Source organism: Eublepharis macularius, chromosome 16 (assembly GCF_028583425.1).
Source record: "Eublepharis macularius isolate TG4126 chromosome 16, MPM_Emac_v1.0, whole genome shotgun sequence".
Taxonomy (NCBI): domain Eukaryota; kingdom Metazoa; phylum Chordata; class Lepidosauria; order Squamata; family Eublepharidae; genus Eublepharis; species Eublepharis macularius.
In genome coordinates this window covers 12,654,867-12,675,949 of record NC_072805.1, presented here as the reverse complement: position 1 = coordinate 12,675,949, position 21,083 = coordinate 12,654,867, and the positions used below count along the sequence as shown (strand labels likewise).

Sequence of the window (21,083 nt, the reverse complement as noted above, 5' to 3'; positions counted from 1 at the left end):
GGATCTGGGAGACCCCAGATTCAAATCCCTCACTCTGCCATGGAAGGTTGCTGGGTGACATTTGGGACATCACACGCTCCCAGCCTAACCTTCCTCACAGGGCTGTTGTGATGATAAAATGAAGGAGACTGCTTTGGGTTCCCATTGGGGAAAAGGCAAGTTATAAATTCTGTTAATAAATAAGAATAAACAATACAAATGAAGTAAATAATTCTTTTCCTGAGCGCATGCACCACTGACACTTTATCTCTCTCCATCCCTGCTAGGCATTCATTTCCTTGCAACAGCAGGCAGGCAGGCAGGCAATCTAGAGAAATTCACAAGCTGATACAGAAGACCATGTGGGCCACCCCAAGCTCCTTGGAGTCAGGATGAAAGAGAGATCTGAGATGTGACAGACAGACAACGCCGGCTGAGAATCTTCCTCCTCAGTCCTGCACAACAATCTGCGTTACAGAACCAGACTGAAGGTTCCCTATCATTCCCATTTTATAGATCGGTATAGGCTGAGAGAGACTGACAACATGCTACCACACAAGCTGAGGCTGGAGGCAAAAGACCAAAGATTTGAAAAAGCTTCGTGTGGAGTAATACTGGGGAGGATTCAGATGTCATTCATATTTTTAAAAGAATCTTTGTTTATCCCAATGGGTCAAACAGCCTTTTCAGATCAGGAAAATTACACTGAGGGGATTACTCTCCCTACCCTCCACATGCAAATAGATACCCACAGAGTTTGTTTTTAAAATAAAAATGGATGGATCTCCAATCAACGATGAGTCACTCTCTTGGCCTAACCTGTATCATCAGGTCATTGAGTGGATAAAATGGAGGAGGAGAGAGCCAGGTATAGTGCCCTGAGCCTCTTGGAAGAACGAAGGGATAAAAATGTATTAACTAATTCCAAAGGTGTAGCCGTGTTAGTCTGCAGTAGCAGTGGCACCTTACAGACCAGGGGTAGGAAACTCCTGGCACGCATGTTGAACAGTGGCATGCTTGACCACTGTCCTTGGCTTGATTTCCTAAGCAATGCCTCAGGAGCGTGGCTTGTCCCAAGTGTGTTGGACCACCTCCCTTTCTCATTCTATTTGTAGATTCTTGGCATCTCCAGGAGTAGACATTGTGATGTTTTTGTGCATTGAGACCAAAAAGCTCGTTTACCCTTCCTGCTAACAAATTTATTCCAGCGCAAGTTTTCATGAGTCAGAGCTTGCTTCCTTTGATGTAGTAGTTGAACTAGAAACTGGGAGACCCAGGTTTGAATCCCCGCTCTGACACAGAAGCTTGGTGGGCAATCTTGGGTGTTAGTCTCTCTCTCAGCCTAGTCTTCCCAACAGGGTTGTTGTGAGGATAAAAACAGGAGGGTAGAATGATGTTGTAAGTTGCTTTATGTACCCAGAGGGGAGAAAAGTGAGGTATAAATAAATAAATAGATCTGAGGTATAAATAAATAGATGTACGCTTCAATGCATCTGATGAAGAGAGCTCCGACTCATGAAGTCTCATACAGGAATAAGTGTTGTTTGTCCTTAAGATGCCACTGAACTCCTGTTTTGTTTTGCTGTGACAGACTAACAGGACTTCCCCTCTAGAATTATGTTAAGTACATGCGCTAGTCTTTTGTAGCAAAAATAATACAGAAGTCCAGCAGCACCTTGGCTAACAATATTCTCACCTCTATATTCTCACTACAATAATCTGGTATCTGAAGAAGTGAGCTGTGTGACTCATAAAAGCTCCTACCCTACCACAAATGTTGTTAGTCTTATAGGTGCTACTGGACTCTTGCTTTTTTCTACTGTTACAGACAGAGTAACATGGCTATCCATCTTGAATATTCTTGCCTGTGAGGAAATGAGCTCTGATTGAGGCACGCTTATGCTGGAATGGATTCTGTCAGTCTTTTGAGATATTTGCAGTGGGGTGGCTATGTTAGTGTATTGTAGCAAAACAAAAGTCCAGTGGCACCTGAAAGTCTAACATTTATTCCAGTGTGAGGTTTTGCGAGTCAGAGGTCACTTCCTCAGATACAACAGAAAGAAAAACCATTTGCCTTGTTACCCAGAAAATTACATTTGGGGAGAGGGAAAGAGGGAAAAGCAAAGCCTGCTATCATAAATCAAATGAGATTCTTTGTCTCCTGGAATTTGAGGAGCCTTCCTCAGGGCTCCAGAAGAATAATGAATATATGTGTGTGTATTATGTGCTGTCAAGCCGCCTCCGACCTACGGCGACCCTATGAATGAGAGACTTCCCAAACAACCTATCATTAACAGATCTGCTCAGATCCTGCAAACTGGAGGACCTGGCTTCTTTTATTGAGCCAAGCCATCTCGTTTTCCTCTTTTCCTACTGCCTTCTACTTTTCCTAGCATAATTTATCACCTTTTCCAGTGAGTCTTGTCTTCTCATGATGTGACCAAAGTATGATAGCCTCAGTTTTGTCATTTTAGCTTCCAAGAACTCCGTCTTGATTTGACCTAGTAGCCTCTTATTTGTCTTTTTGGGCGTCCATGGTATCCGCAAAACTCTCCTCCACATTTCCAATGAATCCATTTTCTTCCTGTCAGCTTTCTTCAGGGTCCAACGAGTCTCTATTGCGAATGAGCCTGCCATTTAGTTTCAAATTCCAGGTCCTCCAGCGCTAGTGTCGGCCATATTGCTAACCTCTGGCGCGGTTCATTGCATTTCTTGTACTTGAGGTCACCTTGTACCTGGCGTTGTCCTTCCATTTGGCACTCTTAGAGCCAAGCTACAAGTGACACCTGACACAGGTTGGACACTTGTCAGCTTCCCTCAAGTTTTGATGGGAAATGTAGGCGTCCTGGTCTTGCAGCTGTAATGGAGAGCCAAGCTGTAAAACTAGGAAGCCTACATTTCCCATCAAAACTTGAGGGAAGCTGACAAGTGTCCAACCTGTGTAAGGCGTCACCTGTAGCTTGGCTGTTAGAATTACTATAATGTGCACATTCCACATCCTCCACTCTAGGATCCCATTTCCCGCCTCTTTCTCTACTTTGTAACCCATCTGGAGCCTCCCTGAGAAAGGCGGCCTAAGAAGAAGAGGAATAAATCCAAACACGCCCGACCCCCTCGCGCCTCCCGCGATCTTCCTGCGGGTCTTTCGGTGGCCGCCAAGCCTGAGCCCCGCCACAGCGCCGCCTCTTCTTGCGACGGGTCCGTCAGGCCGGGCGATGGAGCTGTGGCGCTTCCGTCCCGCCCGACGCCGCCGAGCCCCGCCTCTTCCCCGGCCCGGGCTCAGAGGCGAGGCGAGGCGAAGGCAGGCAGCGGTCGCAAGCCATGGCGCTCCTCCACTCCAGCCGTCTCGGGCCGCCGTGCCTGGCGGCTCTCTCAGCCCGGGCCAGGTAAGGGCCGCGCCTCACGCCTTTGGCCTCAGAGGCGCGTCGCCGAAGCGTCCTCGGGGGGCGGGGAGCGCGTGTTGGGCCCCCGAGGAGAGTTATGTTGGGCCGTCTGTGGCGGGGAAAAGGGGTGCTTCGTTGTGTGTGAATGGCTACACGTGTCTATTGAGGAAATGTATCGTACTCTGGGGCCTCAGGCTTGAGAAAAGCGAGGGGTCAAACGAAACGGAACCCGCTTCTGAAACGGATTTTTTCCTTTTTTTTTTCTTTTGTCCCTCGGCAGAGCCCGTAACTCAGGTTACAACTCTGGGCCGGCTTGCCTCTCTGAGGTTGGCGGGGCAAGGGTAGGGTTGCGGTCGGAGAGCGTTTCGGCGATTGGCTGCCTTGCGGGCGGGACCTCGGAGCGTTGTCGGATTGGTTCGGCGATCGCCGTCTCGGCGAGGGATTGGCTGCTGTCAGTGGGCGCTAGCGTGCCCTTGGAGGGGGTTTAGAGGGCGGCTGGGCCGGGCGTAGCGGGGCCTTCCTTCGTGCCCAAAGGGCTGCAGAGACTGGCGCTCTGTAGCCACAGTTCCGGTTCCCGGTCGTAGAGCTCCTCCCAGTCCACGCGGGTCGGCAGAGCGGTGGGGGAAGCCTGAGCGCTGCGGCCGTCACTGCCGGGGGGGTTTCTCCTTGTTTAACCTCCCCTTCCGACTGTCAGGCCTCCCTGGACACTTGAATGAACGCCGAAGATGGATGATCTGTTCCTTTCTATGGGAAAGACTTTCTCCTCTCTCCAAATATGAGTCACTGCTCTGGGCATGCAGCACTCTGCCTCCTTGGAGGGGCTAGCTCTCACCTGGGTTGCTGGATTACCACCTGCCGCAGGGGATTAAGAATAAGCCACCAAGGGGGCAGGGGTAGAGAAGCGTATTCTGCAGCAGTGATCCTCCACTTCTTCACCCTCACAAGGGCCTTTCTTTGTTTCGGTGGCACAACTGTGTGATTCAGACACAGACAAAAGGAACCAGAGGCAGTGGTTTAAATAATAGTGCCCTTTGCGTAGAAAAGGAGAAAAGCAGCTAGCCAAGGCTGACCCTTTTCTGGTGGAGCTTGTATGTCTTTAAAAGCAACACTTCCAAAGCATGAGATGCAATTACAGGGATCCCCCCCCACTGCATTTGTACCTCCTAGGATTTAAAAGATAGAGGGTCCTAATGCCTTCTTGTTACTATAAATAAAAAAGAAACCAAATTAGACAGGTTTGTGTGTGTGTGTGTATTTTGATCAGAAGGCTTCTATGCAGTTTAGATGCAAATACCAACTGCAGCTGGTGAAAAGACTCCACAGCACACACCCTTTTATGGGTTCTTCTCCTTGCCTAAAGTCATGCTGGTGGCTTTTCCCCCTGAAAAAAAACAGCCCCACCGCTTGCTGCTCCTAACAGGCAGGCCCCCTGGATTTGAGTAAGGCTACTTTTCTTATGATCTGATTGTTCTGCAGCAGACCTCAATTGATTTGTGATGGAAGTGGCAGAAATGCAAAGGGATCCGAGGTTGCCGGTGTACTTGCTAGTAATGCAGACAAGCTGTTGATTGACAAAGAACCTCCCCACAAAAGTTGCTGGTAAAATGGCACTCACAAAGAGAGGTTTGCATAATAAAATATCTCTTAACAACTGCTGACTGCAGGTCACCCTTGAAGGCCAAGGGCATTTTTCAGTACACTAGGTGCCTGGTTGAACATGAAGCCTTGCAGAAAGAGAAAGCTGCCCAGCGGGTTGGGCTTTTCTTTCTTTGAGGTTCAGAATTTGGTGATCAAGACTAATGACATCAAATCAGTATGTGAAGTTCAGCCCGCCCCCCTTGTCCAAAGCTGCTCTTGCCTGTCCCCTCCCTTTCTCCTTTCCCTTGCTTGTGAAGTTACTCTTTGGATTGCCTCCTCATTCAGCTCCTTAAGTCTAGCCTGTTGACCCTCCTTCCTGCCAACAGCAGCTAGTTTCACCGCAGGCCCTGAACATTCATACTCTAAAACAACCTTTGCTACCCTCACAGGAGTTGCACTGCAGCAGGAGGATTGCTCGTGAATGGGTTGAGAGATTGTAGCATATATATTTTTGCATATATATGTTGTTAATTCCTAATAAAGCACTTGGCAGGGCGCCTGGTCTTTTCCAGGCTTAGAGGGACGGTGGGAGTGGTCTGGCCTGACTGGGGAGGCTGGTACTTTGGGACGTGGCAGTAACATGAAGGGCTTGGCTTATGCCCCTTTTCTGAAGTGCCTCCATGACATTCCAGTAGCCACTGGGGCTTGTGGCGATAGTGGGGCACTTGTGTGTCAAAGGCAGCCACTCTGTTATATCCACTGCATGGGAGTAGGCGCAGGCTGCTAAACGGAGGATCTTTCCTGACCTTTGGAGTTCACAGTGCAGAACAGGATGATCCATTACTTTGGATGTCCTGACAAGTGAAGCTTTAATGAAACTGAGTTCTTATTTCATTGCCAAGTCAAAGTAACTCTGCCGGCAAGCTGACTTTTGCAGGGGGGAGGCGACTGATTCGGACCACCTGATTTTTCTGCCTCCACAATCGCTGGCTGTGTTCTGAAACGTACAGCTATTTATAAGAGGCTTGGATTTCATGATGGCAAATTGGATAAGCCTTGTACAAATGCGGGACTGTTGGGGCAGCCAGGGGGAGGGCTGGCTTGCTTCCACTTCCTCAGAGCAGTGGCTCGTGACCGCTAGCTGGCGGGGGGGGGGGGGCATGTCCCTGAGCTAGTAGATGCACTTTAGGGAGGTTAGGTTCTCCTCCTGGGTTAGGTTCTCCTGATAAGCTCTGTCAATGCAAAACTCACACTCTGATGGACGCCACCTTGGAAGTGATCTGCATGCAGAGAGTGTGGACACCCCCCCCCCCCAAAATATGAATCCCATGCAGAACTAGGCCCATCCGCCGGAACAGCCTCTTTAACTGAGTGCTGTAATGGGGTGGGGATCTTGTTTCAAGGAGCTTGGATCAGTAGACCCGAGTTTCCTCTTCCCCATTTAATCTTTGTGAAGTAGGTTAGGCTGAGAGAGAACCATTCTCCAAATCCACTGATAAAATATGGCGAGCGAGAGTTTGAACATGGCTTAGTCCAGCACTGAGCTCTGTGACAGAGGGGTCCAGCTCCAGATGAATTGGACTTGAGGTTTGCAGATTGTGGAAACACCCGGTTTAATAAGACAAGAATGCTTCTGCTTGAACTGTATTAAAATTATTTTTTACTTCTGTGGGCTGAGAGGGGTAAATCAGAGTGCCTGTATGAAGCAGTCAGAGGTTTTTGGCTCTAGGGATTGTAGCGCTCATAGAGGTCTGTTCCAAAAGGACTGATCTCCAGGTTGACGGGCTTGGAGGTGTTGTACCATGTGGCTCAGCTGCAGGTGAAGGCTTCAAATTGTACGTGCTGACCAATCTTTTGTGTTCCTGTTGCAGCTCCTGGTGGGCTCATGTGGAAATGGGACCTCCCGATCCCATTCTGGGGGTGACGGAAGCCTTCAAGCGGGACACCAACAGTAAGAAGATGAACCTGGGAGTCGGTGCATACCGAGATGACAACGGGAAGCCGTATGTCTTGAACTGTGTCCGAAAAGTAAGCAAAAGGCACCTGCTGCCAGTTTAGGGTTGGGCTTGGCACATCTGGGCTCAGTTCCTAGCAGAACTGATTTAAGCCATTGACTATCTCAGACTCTGTTCCGACATATAATAACTGCTATACTGCCAGTGTGGTGTAGTGGTTAAGAGCGGCAGGACTCTAATCTGGAGAACTGGGTTTGATTCCCCACTCCTCTGCTTGAAGCCAGCTGGGTGACCTTGGGTCAGTGACAACTTCTCGGAGCTCTCTCAGCCCCACCTACCTCACAGGGTGATTGTTGTGGGGATAATAACACACTTTGTAAACCGCTCTGAGTGAGTGTTAAATTGTCCTGCTCTTCTAGACAGGATAGTTCCCCACTCAGAGCGGTGAACAAAGTCAGTGTATTATCTCCACAATACAGCTGGGGGAGCTGGGGCTGAGAGGAGTGGCTTACCCAAGGCCACCTGCCAACCTCATGGTAGTCGTGGGATTCGAACCAGCAGAGTGCTGATTTGCAACCCAGCCACATAACCACTATGCTACAAATCGGAAGTGGTCTTTCTTGTAGGTGATCTGGTGATGCGCGAACAGTAGAGAGCCCATAGGCCATCTGGTCCATTGCATGCCGCATCAAAAGTACCCTGTGCTTTTAACATGGGGAAAGGGATCTCGGCACTGGAGAGCTAGCAGCTATTCCATAATGGATGCAACAACCTTTTCACTCTTAACTTCTAGGTCTCTGAACTTGGTGCACTTATCTGTGCTTGGGAAGAAAGTGTGTGATTGGGTGGCACTGGTCTGTGCTCCTGCCACAGCCTGATTTCAACCTTTAGACTGCCTTATATGGTCATAGCTGTAAATCCATTGCATCTGCTCAGAAGAGGGTTGCTGTGGGCTTTCCAACACTAAAGAGTAGACAATACAGACTTGGATAGACCAATGGTCTGATTCAGTATAAGGCGGCTTCATTTGTGTGGGCTGCAGTGCATAGATTGGGGGGTGGAAGCATTGGCAGGCAATAAATAATTAAGTGCTACACTGGGTGGTTGTAACTCAGATGGAAAAAGCCATTCACCCACTGCTCTGATTGTAGGATGGAAGAATGAATGGGAGGGTCTAGTCTGAACTGCTAGGACTTTCTGCATGGAGATCCAGGCTAGACTGGCAATTTGCACCAATTTCCCCCTTTGTACAGCCCCCCCCCCGGGGGTATCATTTCTTAGGATCCCTGTTTCCCCAGGAGCAGTTTATGTTTGGAAATCAGTGGCATGGGAGAGGCAGAAAAATTCTGTTCTGCTGATGGGAAATTTAGTTTGACTCAGAACACAAGCAGGCTGCTCTCTGGAATAGATTACAGCTCTTTTGGGAAGCCCAGGATCTTGGCTGATGAGCAAGAGATTGGCTAAGGAAAGCTGGGGAGTGCTTCTGTGCTAGACCTTGAGCAGATGTTGCTTCAGCTACCAGTGCTGTGCTCTTGAATAGTCTGCAGATCCTTCATCTGCTGCAAAGCCCACAATTAACCCTGCAGGCTTCTCTTTTTCCGTCCATCCAAATCTTAATCAAAGTAAATTCAGTGAGCAGGAGTTGCTCTTCCTGTTAGTGCACTGAGGAAGCAAAGGGATAATCAAGATGTGTGGTTTTTAATCTAGGCAGAGGCTCAACTAGCTGCAAAGAAGCTGGACAAGGAATACTTGCCCATTGCAGGGCTGGCGGAGTTCAACAAGGCATCGGCTGAGCTGGCCTTGGGAGACACGAATGAGGTTATTCAAAGTGGCCGGGTAAGGAGCAGACCTCAAGACTGCAAAGCAAAATAATTCTGGTTTTGAGCAACAATTCCTACATCTTCAGGGGAACTCTTCAACATTAACTCATATGCTGTGGAACCTCTCTCCACTTGCAGGAAAGTTGGGGGGATGTTACAGAGTGGTGCAGCCGGCTTGCGCAGATCATGGACCAGCCTGTGCTAAAAGAAATGGTCTCTTAGAGTGTCCTTAGAACTGCCTGTTATGTCTGGATTCTTGGAATTGGTATTAACCTTTAAGGCCATATGCATAATTCTGAGCACTTTTGCTGCAGAAAATGGCCCACCAGGGAGGGGGGGGGGTCCATAGCAGATGATTTGCTGAGCCGCTGAAATGATGCCACTTCCTGGTAATCCCAGGTCTTAACTAATACTGACATTAATGTTCTTCTCGTGGATGAGTCTTGGCACCTCTGCAGTCATACAGCAGCTTGCTTTCAGCTTTGGTTGATGGCCAGATGGGATTATTTAGTCTATTTTTTGCCTTGAGCTTTGTAAACTACTTTAGGAGCTAACGTGGCTGAAATGTAAAACTTGGTGTAGTCTACAGTTTGAATATGTAAACGTGAATAGCTGAGAGAGGAGGTGGGGGGGTATTGTTTGATCGCTTTTCCGGCTGCATTTCTCCCCCTGCATTTTGAGTGGTTTTGACTGCTCACCCAGTGTATTCCTTCTCTCTCTTTTTCCTCAGAAGGAACCTTTTTTAAAAAAGATAGCAAATTAGAATCTATTCCTACTCTGTATTATATCTGATTGCTCAGAGGCATAGTTCATTGGACACACCATATTGAACACTGCCCCCCCCGCCCCCCATTCCATCTTGACACTGAATGAAGATAAAGTGACTGCATAACTGATTGTGCTAGTGGAATGTTTATCTGTTTGGCCGTACCACATACTTGGGTTTTTTTTGCCTTTTCAGTATGTCACCGTGCAGTCCATTTCTGGAACAGGATCTTTAAGAGTTGGTGCCAACTTTTTGGTAAGTGCTAAGTTAAGACTGTCTTTATAAAAAGAAACGGGACCCTCTGGGCACAGGGTTTGCATACAATGAGTCCTGCAAATCTGCTGTGGATTTGAGCCGCTCAAATAGGCCTTCTTGTCTTCTCGGAACAGCAACGATTCTTCAAATACAGCCGTGATGTCTACCTCCCTAAGCCGTCCTGGGGCAATCACACCCCCATTTTCAGGGATGCTGGGCTGCAGCTCCAGAGCTACCGGTACTATGATCCCAAGACTTGTGGTTTTGACTTCTCGGGAGCCTTGGAGGACATTTCTGTAAGTCGATGGGAGATTGCATTGTTGGTCTCTAAAATTGTGGGCTGCATGCAAAGTTGATTTTTTTTTTTGGTGGAAGTTGTCTACAAAAAGAGGCACAGACAGGATATGGGGAAGAGAGTCTTGGTTCAGTCCGGCATGCCTTCAAATGAACAAACAAAAATGGATGATAGAACATCTTAGCAGATGGTTTAGAAACATTTAATCTAGGGGTCCCCAACCTTTGGAATTTTGAGAGGGGTTGGTGATCCCCACCCCAAAATGGTTTCCACAGAAGGTGGAGCCAAATCCAGTACCTCCCACCTTGCTTTGCAAAAGAATTACAGAAGGGGAATAGATGTGAAAGAAAGTGAGAAGCAGGGAAGGAGAAGGAAGGGGAAAAGAAAGGAAGGAAAACCCGAGATGGGAGGAGAAGGAGAACTAAAACCCGAATGGGGAATGGAATTATGCACTGGCTAAAGAAAAACTCTGTGATTCCTCCTGATCCTCCAGTGGGTGTGACTGCTATCGCAGCTACGGAAACCCTTTCCTTTGAATGAGGGCAGCCGGTAACCAGCCCTGCCTTATAATGGCCCCACCCACTTTCTGCTCACCAGGCACCGAGGAACATATTGGCAGAAACCCTAATCTAAAGTTAGAAAAGCAATGGCCATAGCAAAAATAAGAGGGTGGGGTTTTTTTGGTGACTTGAAAACCTGCACATATATTTAAAAATTCTCCCCACCACCACTGCCTATCTAACAGCACAGGGTAGCTTATAATAAAGCCAGGTTTCCACAGCAAGCTGTTAAATAATTTTGGTTTCATCAGCAATTAACGGATAAACTCCCTGGAAAAATATATTAATGATATTTAAATCTTCAACAATATGTGCTCTCCAAGAAGACCCTCCTAAAGGTTGAGAAGGAGGATGCTTTTCTCATTGTTTCTGGAATCTGAAAAGGGGCAGGGGAAAAATTTCTCAAATACAGAACACATTTGGATGATCAGCTTACAGTGAAAGTGGTGCTAAGAGGAATAGTTGAGTCCAGTGGGACTTGGGCATAGATCTTGTATAAGGAGAGAGTGTTCTTCAGGTACACAGGTCATAGGCTGTGAAGGCAAGATCCAGCACCTTGATCTGGACCCAGCCCCGGCACCAGGGTTTCTGGCGCCAGAGGCCAGTCTCGTGTGCGCGCACAGCGCGTGCATTGTGCCCTGGACTGCGTGATGATGTCATCACGTGATGACGTCATCACGCAGTGCCACCGGTGGGTGGCTGGGGCGGCGCAAGGAGGCCGCCCGCACACCGCACGCCGACCTAGCTGCCTGTTGTCCCTGGCCCGTGGCTGCTGCGCTCTCCTAGCAGCGGCGCAGGACTGGCTGGCGGTGGTGCGGGGCTGGCCAGTGGCAGCGCGGGACACGCGCCTCCGCCCTCCGGCACCCCCTCCGGCGCCCCCTCCGGCCCCGCAGCCCCCGCTTCACCACCTCAACAGTGGCGCCGGCCCTGTCTGGACCTGGAATTCATCCGGAAGCCAAATGCAGCTGCTTCCCATAGTGGCTGATCTTGGTCAACAAGCGGGCTTTCACGTTTTGTTTCAAATGATTCTTGGCATCTTTACAGCTAACCAGAACCCCTTTCTGTCTGTCTTCCAGAAAATTCCGGAGCAAAGTGTCATTCTCTTCCATGCTTGCGCTCACAACCCGACCGGTGTGGATCCTCGACAAGAGCAATGGAAGGAGCTGGCAGCAGTCGTGAAAGTAAGGCCCAAAGACCATCTTGCTGACGGGGTTCTATATGTGCAATCTTGTTTTTGCGGGGCACGTTTGAGCAGGGCTGCCTCGACAAAAATTTCTAAATGTGCTTGTCCTTCGATGTTCTGTTACTACCATTGACATCTTTCTTTTGCTATTGGAATTGTAAGGAATTGAAATACCACTATAATATTGGGATATTGCAAGTGAAAATATGCAACGAAACATTGCATAGGGTCCCATAACCTTCTGTACATTTCAACTGAGTTCAGCGAACTTGAGAATGCCTAGGAATTGTTACAGTTGCTCGCTTCTCAAATCTCTGTTGTTGGTCAGCAGTTCTAAAGGGACCCTTCCACATAAGACTACTAGGGTTTGGTGGGGGGGGGGTTGGAGGAGGAAGTAATAAACTTCCTCATCACCTCCAACAGCAGTACAGGATTGGTTGGGAGAAACTTCTACATGGAGATCCAGAGGAGTTAGCCGTGTTAGTCTGTAGCCTGATGATGCCTCTGACGAAGAGAGCTGTGGTTCTCGAAAGCTTATACTGCAATAAAGTTGGTTAGTCTTAAAGGTGCCACTGGACTCTTTACTATGGTATACTGAAGAGCGATTGCTTCTGAAAACAGTTCCTTCCTTTTTGAGTTGGGTCCTCAGCATGTGTCTTCCCTGGTGCTCCTTTTGGAGAGAACAAACTGTGTGAAAGTCCTGGTTGAGGACATGAGCTGAGGGTCTGGGATGAAGAGTGGCTGCTGGAAGCTCCAGCCTTCCGCTTAGGATGCTTCTCCAGAGGGCTGATTTTGAAGGAGGGCATGAGGGAAAGAACCCCCAGAATTATCTCCGTACCATCCCCAACAGCAGCCCTCAAGGGGAAACTGGCCTTTGAAAATGTTTTAGCTTCTGAAGGTGGGTCCTTTGCCAAACTTACCATCTTTGACTTAGCAGTTTTAATTGGACTCTTTCTCCATAGGGCAGCAAAGGTCTAGATTGGCTAGGGAGCCTCCTGGCCCCAATGCAGCCTTCAGCAATACTCCTAGAGTGCTGTTGAGGGGTGGTGCAGTTTGCCTTTCCTCCTTGTTACCAGGTAGGCTAGAAGCTTGCTGCTCGCTTCCCGACTGGCAGAGGGCTGTGGATGCACTGCGCTCAACCTATCTGGGTGTTTGCATTTTCCTTTTCCTTCTGGCAGCTGTATTCATCTTTTGCTGCATACCTTGGGGTGTCTCTTGCATGTCTCATTGCTCTGTTCTCACTGTCCATAACATGCAGTGTGGTCAGGTGCTGCTGTTATAAGGCAGTGATGCTAATTTTACTCATGTGACATGTGGCAATAAAGAGGAGGCCAGCTTTAGATGTCTTTAGGAGGCTGCAAGTAGCCAGGTTTATGCACCATAAGGCTATGCACCTCAGATGGATGTCTTGCATCTTTTGATGAGAGCTTGTGTGGCATATGCTCAGGTGCAATTCCACTGCCACTTGAGTCTTGCTGTCATTATACAACAAGAAATTGCACCCAAAGATATGCAAAAATGCAGATGTCTTAGCACATGAGTGATACTTGGTAGCAGGCACAGTAGGCTATACGTTTGTTTGTTGTATGTATTTAGATATTTACACCTTGCTTTTCTTCCTAACGGGGACCTAAATCAGCTTGTATTATTATTCTCCCCTCCTGTTTGTTACCCTCACAACAGCCCTGCGAAGTAGGTAATGCTGAGAGAGACTGATTTGCCCCAGGTCAACAAGCTTCCATGGCAGAGAGGAGATTTGAAACTTGGTCTCCTTGTCTGACAATAATCCTCTTAGAGGATTCTGAGGTCCTGCTGTTTTGCTCTCTTCCAGAAAAGGAACCTCTTTGCCTTTTTTGACATGGCATACCAAGGCTTTGCCAGTGGGGACATAAACAGAGACTCCTGGGCTGTCCGTCACTTCATCGAACAAGGCATTAACGTTGTGTTGTCCCAGTCATATGCAAAGAACATGGGGCTGTACGGTAAGTTCAGAAGAGCTGCTTCGCTTCCTGGGGGATAGTGCATGATAGGTACAAGAAAAAGTCTTGCCTAGATCATCTGAAACCACAATCCTGTTTACACCTCAGAGGTGCTTCCAGGTGGGGAATGAAAGAATGGTGGCCAGATGGATTCTCGTGCAGCTAATGAAGGAGCAAGCCATACCTTGCTATGATTGGCCTTAGAGCTCTTTACACATATGCTATAATTGGCTTGCTACAGGTCTCCAGTTTGCTTAGTCACCTGGAAATGCCACAGGCTGGCCAAAGCCTCTCCTCCATCACCTTATGATTCCTTGGGAGCTGGAGCATGCGAGCATCTGCTCCCCCTCCCCCTTTTCGTTGAACTGATTCTGAGCTGCTTTCGGCCCTCCTTGCCCTTTGGAAGGAGCACGCTCAGTTCTCCCCAGACCGTGTTGCAGGAGAGGGTTTTTGTGAATTAACCAAAAGTCATTTGGGGAGTCCCTGGCCACTAGGCAGAGACCCTCGCTTCATCTGTGGGTGCCCTGGTTCTACTTCTGTGAGTGGCCTGGGTGGTAGTTACTTCCCTATGGGGAATCACAGGGGAGGGAAATTTTTTTCCTTGAGGTGCCCTCTTGCTCTTTCCCTGAATGGAAGCAGGGTATTTCATGCTCTTCCTTTCTCTTTGTTCCTCCCAGCTGCACCTCTTAAAGCTGTAATCCAATGCATGCCTACTTGGGAGTAAGCCCCACTGACTCTAGCAAGACTTGCTGCTAAGCACACGGGCCTGTGGTGTACTCATCCCAACTGTGCCTCGTTGCCCAAAGCAAGTCTGTCTCCTTTGCTGGATATGGGGCATCCTGTAACTTCTTCTGTGTCCAGATAGCCTTGTGCCTTGGGGAGATGGGGGGCATCACACAGAGTCAGGAGGTCGACTGCTTTGTACAGTCTGTGTATTTTGTGTGTGCATGCATGCAGGGGAGGCATTGGTGTGGACACTGAAGGGAGGGATGCCTGTGGGATGGGCCATTTTGCAAACTTCATACCTTTCTGGCACAAGTTGTCTCTCCTCATGTGCTGCACATGGTTCTTTGATATTATAGGCATTGGCCAGTAGATGCTCAAAAACCAGCCATATGCAGAACTGTGGAATCAGCCTATGCCCTTCTGGGAGGAGGAAAGGGGTTTTCTCAGGTGGAGCTTGAAAAAACCCACATACACTGAGAAATGAAGAAAATTGTCAGTTTTCTAGGCATGTCATAACAGGTCCCTCACATCTTTAAATTTTGCATTACAAGATGTACATGCCAGTTGTATCTGTCCTCAGACTTACTAGTCCTGCTTCAGGAAGTTTTAAAAAATGCAGCACACGGTCTTCTGTTTACTTATAAAAACAAAATCAAACTAGTTTTTGGAAAGGAGGGTTGGGGGGGGGGGAAGGTGCTTTGATGATGTCATGGTCGCTGGACGATGTGTGCCATGCACTGCTGCTTTCTCCATTCAAAATGCACCACTCCAGAAAGCTGCAGAACCAATTTTTCTAGAACTCAGGAGAGAGAAATGCACATTTGTTTCAAGACTATTCCCGCTGCTCTTCAAATGTTATTTTTTTTCTTCACTTCAACACTGTCCCTACTTAGTGACGATGTGTCCAGTTATACCAAGAGGCTCTGTAGTCTCGCCTCTCAATGCGCACTCCTGCTCTTGCTTACAACCTGCTTTCTTGACCCCTGGCTTCCAGGGGAACGTGTGGGTGCCTTCACTGTGGTTTGCAAGGACGCCGAGGAGGCCAAGAGAGTGGAGTCCCAACTGAAGATTCTGATCCGCCCCATGTACTCCAACCCTCCCCTAAACGGGGCTCGCATCGCCTCTGCTATTCTCACCAGCCCTGACTTGCGAAAGGAATGGTAAGGCCTCCCTTCATCTTCCTGAAGTTCTGCCTGCATGCTGTTAGAGCTGAGATCCTTGGTGGGTTTCAAAGGTAGCAGACTGGAGAGCTGGAGCAGGGAGGCAGAGAAGCAGCCTAAAAACTAGTCAAAAAGCGGAAGCCAGTTCCAAGTGAGCCGTGCCTGTCTGGCCTCGTTATTGCATGATGTCAAAGCCACCCTGGGGATCAGCAGCGTTGCAGCTTCCCCCTGCTCTGCAGTTGGCGACTTCTCTTCCTGCCCGCTTTTCTCTGTGGTCAGGAGGGCCTGGAATTCTTTAGAAGCCAATGGATGCAGTGGTGAAACCACATTCCACCGTTTGTTGGAAGTTTGGTAATGCCGTGCAGTTAATGAGCTTTGTAGGTAGCAACTTCCGTTTATGTTAGACACTTCTCACGTTCAGTTTGGTATTGGAGGCAAGTAAATATTTAGGTATCCATAGCCTGCTTTTCTCCTTACAGAGAACCCAAAGCAGGTTACAGCATCACTCTCTCCTCTGAGCAGGGCCTTCGGGGGTGGGGCCCACCCTAAGAATGGGCAAGATCAATCACTGCCTGTCTATGTGCCTTTTCTGTTGTGGCCTCCACCCTACAGAACGGCCTGCCTGAGGAGACCAGGAAGGCTCCCACGCTTCTTTCATTCTGCAAAAAAAAAAGAGAACTGTTCAGAATGGCATTTTAATAAAGAAAATAGTGCTACATTACAGCAGAACAGTTCAGGTAGGTGCTTTTTTTTTAAAACAAAGAATGAGACTGTGGACTTAGACCACTGCATATAATATGGGCTAACTGCGGTACATGTTATCTTGTTTCCACCAGATTGTAAGGTAACATCATTATCTGTATTAACGTATCTAAGAGCCAAAACACACGAGAAGAAACACCTAGGTTCAGCACGTGTTCTCTTACCTCAAGGTTTGCCGGGATCTGTAGGCGTCCTGGAAGCTTAGCATTTACAGAGCAGCAGGAAGGGAAATACAGGCGCCTGAATTTCCCTTCCCCTTCCTGCTGCTCTGTAAATGCTAAACTTGTTCTCTTACCTCAAGGTTTGTTGGGAACTGTAGGTGTCTTGGCAGCTTAAAGTTTAGCATTTACAGAGCAGCAGGAAGGGGAAGGGAAATTCAGGCGCCTGTATTTCCCTTCCTGCTGCTCTGTAAATGCTAAACTTTAAGCTTCCAGGACGCCTACAGATCCCGGCAAACCTTGAGGTAAGAGAACACGTGCTGAACCTAGGTATTTCTTCTCGTGTGTTTTGGCTCTAATACTTTTTGCTTCGTTTCAAATTTCTGTAATCATAGTCTGATCATGTCGCTTATTAGATGTCGCATTTTATTGGTTGCATTGATTTACACTATGTCATCGGTCCTGAATCTCGGTGAGAAAGGCAGACTGTAAAGCAAGTCAATAAATAGCAGTGCCGTCCTAAGCAAAGCTGCCCCCTCCTAATCCCCAGTGGGGTCTATCTGAGGTATGCCCACTGGGGAGGCTGCCTAGATGTTCCTTTCCTCTTTGGCTGAACCTCTGGCATTTCTCTCTCTCCCTCTACCTGACTTGGCATGTCTGCTTCTGTGGAACAGGCTGGCAGAAGTGAAGGGGATGGCTGACCGGATCATTGGCATGCGCACTCAGCTGGTGGCAAATCTGAAGAAGGAGGGATCCTCTCATAACTGGCAGCACATCACTGATCAGATTGGCATGTTCTGCTTCACAGGCCTGAAACCTGAGCAGGTAAGTGACGTGTGGCAAAATGGAGGTCAGAAGAAGGTATCCCTCGACTCGCGCACCATGCGCACTTGTCCCGAAGGGGTTTTAATGTTTTGTGACTGTTACCACAGGCCAATTAAACTTTAAGCGAATCCTTGCCACTCCTGATTAGACTTGATTTTTAAGCTTGACCTAATAGGATACCAAAAGTCAATAAATCTGCATCAGTCCCCCTGTATTGGGAAGCTTTATCCTGTATACTTGGAGGTACATAGTATAGTGGGTAAAGTGTCAGGCTAGGATCTGGGAGATCCAAGTTTGAATCCCCACTCTGCCATTAAAACTTCCTCTCTCTGTCTGTGTGTTCAGAGTCCTTCCCCTTCCTACCATTAACCTGACTCAGGAAACGTGGCCGGACTTGGATTAGTAGAGTAGCTGAACTTCTTAATCATAAGTAATGGCTTTTAGCTATAGAAGGGCAGCAGGAAAGTATGACTGTACTGCTGTTTAGTGGGCCACAGCCCCGTGGCACCAGACTTGGCTGCTGTCATTTGAGGCTTTCGTTCCACTCTGGGAGGGGGTGACCCCACTGCACATTGCCCCTTTAGGGTCATGCCCTGTGTGCCAAAGCTAGCCTGAGAAAGCAGCTTGATTCAGAATGGTCCCAAACCTTGGTTTGCTTTTCAGGTGGAGCGGCTAACCAAGGAGTTCTCCATCTACATGACCAAGGATGGACGCATCTCCGTTGCAGGCGTGACATCCGGCAATGTTGCTTACCTGGCTCACGCCATCCACCAAGTCTCCAAGTAAACCAGGAGTCGAGTCAGATCGGATGGCCTTCCCTTCCACCTTCTTTGGACACTTGGACTTCAGAGAATGGGGGAGGGAGAGACACAGGATGGCTTTGCTCCCATGGCACTTAAAACATCACTGAATGTATTTCTGTAGAGGTCCTTTTTTCTCTCCCTTCCCCCCAGTGTTGCTTGGCTCTGGGCAGAGAGCTGTCAGTGTGTTCTTCTCCTCCCAAAGATCCCACCTGTATGTTAACCAAAAATGGATACTTCTGGCTTTTAGAAGTTATAGGGGAACCAGTGCAAACACATCTGGCTCCAGTAACTTGTTACAGAACATGGTAGAGGGTGGCTACTTCCACTTAAGTTGCATTCTGATCTCTCTTTTCATGAGCTTTTCTTATTCCATGGATTGGAATTTGAGAACTCTCCTCAAAGAGCAGAACACTACAGAGGTTTGTGCTTCACACGAGCTTTTTCTCCTGGGCATTTTGGAGGGCCTTCTGATTCCCCTTCTTTCAAGGCAGACAAGGACATTGAGTCTTCCCAGTGGCCACTGCAGGGCGTGAGATCTGAGTGTCCCAGCTGTGATCTATTTTTTATGGCATTTATAAATCAACCTGCTATCAAGTGAACTGCAGATCCCTTGCAGTGTTCCTCTGCAGATGTGTACTGCAAACCTCCTGGAACAATGGATTCCTCTTGGCTCTTTGTAAGAGGTTTGCATGGACCGTTTATAATGTTGAAACGAAACCAGGATTTTCTCTTAGTACCAGAGGGAGGCAGATGCATTTCTGGGTAATGACAATGAACGGGCTGTGGGCTTGTCCCCTTCTGCTCAGCAAAGTTTGAAGCCTTCCCCCAGCAGAAGAACGATGCCCATGGGAAGAAAGCTTCTTAGGTTAGAGTGAGGCTTCCACCTTGGCTGAATAGAGTGGTAGGACAGAAGCCAAGAATTCCTGTATCATCTCTTTGGCCTGAGTCTGTAGGGGGGAACCGCAAGTTACATTTGCTTTAATCTGTTTTGGGAAGCCTTGTGGAATCCTTACTCAGCCGGAGGAGAGACTAGGGCTTCTCGATAAAATTATTTCAGAGAGCCGCCTCAAGCTTGCTGCTTCCAGTTTCTGCCTGTCTCCCACCTGGTGGCATAGAGACCTTGCAAGAAGTGTGATCGTTTTTGCAGCCTCCAGGCCTGAGTATTGCACAGGAGAAGTCCCCAGAGCTAAAGCATGGGGACTCGCCCCCCCCCCCCCCGGGGCATCTTCCATTTAGGTTTTGTGTTGCAGAAGGCTGGTCTGGGAGTTCGGTCTCCTCTTTGAGCTTGGCAAGACACTTTCTCGGAGGGAGGGAGCCCTCTTTCCTGTGTGGGTTTCCTTGCCATTTGTATGGTGTACAGCTCCTTTTAAAACAATGCCATGTCATGAGGGGCGGCGGGAGGAGTTCACATTGGTATCTCCCCCAACTGTGGCTGCTGTCACTTCAGTCCGGAGGGGAAGCAAAAGGCGAAGTTCTCACAGTCTCGTTTCCCAAATAAGCCCACAGCAATAATTCCTAAACTTTGAAAGCGCCGTTTTAGCAGAGCTGCTGTCACTTGCTCCTGTGAGCTTAGTGTAACTCGGATGCACCACCTACACGTGTCGTTTTTAAGGTCATCTACAGCAAATGGGGCAAGAACTGAGAAATGATGCCATGCTGCAGATGTGTATGTCCTCTATTCAGTGTCATCACCCATCTTTGGCTGGTGAGGGCAAGGAATTACATACCTGTGTGTTTGGAGCAGAATGTGGGAAACAGCCCTCTTTCTAGATCAGTTAAATTTCTACTTCTTTCCAGTTATGTTAAGTGTACAAAGAGGAAGTCAGTTCAGTTTCTGCAAATTCAATCCCTCTTTCATTTTCTGACCAATCCTATAATAACAGTTTTACTAGATACCCGCCAGCCCTCTTTGCTTTCCATTGCAGATCTGCCCTTGCATCAACAGAGCTGATCCTATGTCACTTTTGCTTGGATCAATTTGATTTCTCCTCCCTACCCAGCTTCCTAGTCCTCTTCTGGCCCCCAAACCTTGTGGCTCCATCTGTGTTGACTGCGTGCCAAAGTGTACATCTCACAGCCCAAATGCAAAGAGAGCATCTTGTCTCTGCTTCTGCTGGCTAGAGCAAGGTGTATGCTCTCAGCTGGAATGGGAACATCTCTTCAAGAAGGCTTTCTTGGGACAGTCAAGGGAGTTAGGCCATTTCTCCCCCCCACCCCCACCCCCTTTCATTGGCCGGCCTGCCTGCAAGAGGCTGTAATGAGGCATTTCTCGCAGGTCAAGTCACTTCTTCGGATAGCTGCAGCTTTTGCTTTTTTCCCCTTGAGGGCAGTAGCAGGGCTTTCCTCTGGAGAGCTGAAACTGTGCTGTCAGAAGGCCCTTTCTCAGGAGAGGGAGAAGAGGACTGTGTGCCCATTGTGGAGGCAGCCAGCGTGTTCTTCTCAACATGCTTTGGCAGGAGAACTGCCAAGCTTTCCCGATCCTTTGTGTTGCTGCTTTTCCCAGAGGTGTTCAGGGATAGTGGCCATTTCTGTGCTGTGGTTCTAGGCTGCTTTTTAGTTGTCTGATTGTTTGCCTTATTTCTTTCTGGAAGAACCGTCTGCCGTTCAGTATAAATCATGTAGGCCTTCATGCAGCCTGCTTGTTTCAAAAATAAACTGCTGTCCATCTGAGTACTCTTGATTTGAAGGTGCCTTTTTGTTATGGTTGCTAGCACTAAGTAAATAGAGAGCTTGCTTAGCCCTAGTACCTTACAATATCATGGAACAGAGGGAGGCCTTTTGGTTGGGGTGGCACATTAAATTGAAATCCTTCGTATTTTGACATTTAGCTGTGTTTACAATGCAGGGAGGTAGGAAAAGCTGACCTGCAGAAGGGAAGCTAAGAATAAAGCAGGGC

General features: G+C 48.3%; 1 protein-coding gene across 1 annotated transcript; it reads left to right on the top strand.

Annotated features, from left to right (window-relative positions):
- The first annotated feature begins 3,232 nt into the window (after positions 1-3,232).
- Positions 3,233-20,857, top strand: GOT2 (glutamic-oxaloacetic transaminase 2). Its single transcript, XM_055000317.1, has 10 exons — positions 3,233-3,365; positions 6,812-6,968; positions 8,603-8,731; positions 9,677-9,736; positions 9,871-10,032; positions 11,668-11,772; positions 13,606-13,756; positions 15,474-15,639; positions 17,234-17,384; positions 18,048-20,857. The coding sequence occupies exons 1-10, from the start codon at positions 3,301-3,303 to the stop codon at positions 18,168-18,170; spliced, it is 1,269 nt and encodes a 422-aa protein (XP_054856292.1). The 5' UTR covers positions 3,233-3,300; the 3' UTR covers positions 18,171-20,857.
- The last annotated feature ends 226 nt before the right edge of the window (positions 20,858-21,083 follow it).

What these genes read in the sequence shown, in the direction of transcription:
- GOT2 (XM_055000317.1), top strand. Translation starts at nt 3,301, where the DNA reads ATGGCGCTCCTCCACTCCAGCCGTCTCGGGCCGCCGTGCCTGGCGGCT. An exon ending in TCTTGAACTGTGTCCGAAAA is followed by an intron (nt 6,969 to 8,602) that starts GTAAGCAAAAGG and finishes TTTTTAATCTAG; the next exon opens with GCAGAGGCTCAACTAGCTGC. An exon ending in CCTGACTTGCGAAAGGAATG is followed by an intron (nt 15,640 to 17,233) that starts GTAAGGCCTCCC and finishes TCTGTGGAACAG; the next exon opens with GCTGGCAGAAGTGAAGGGGA.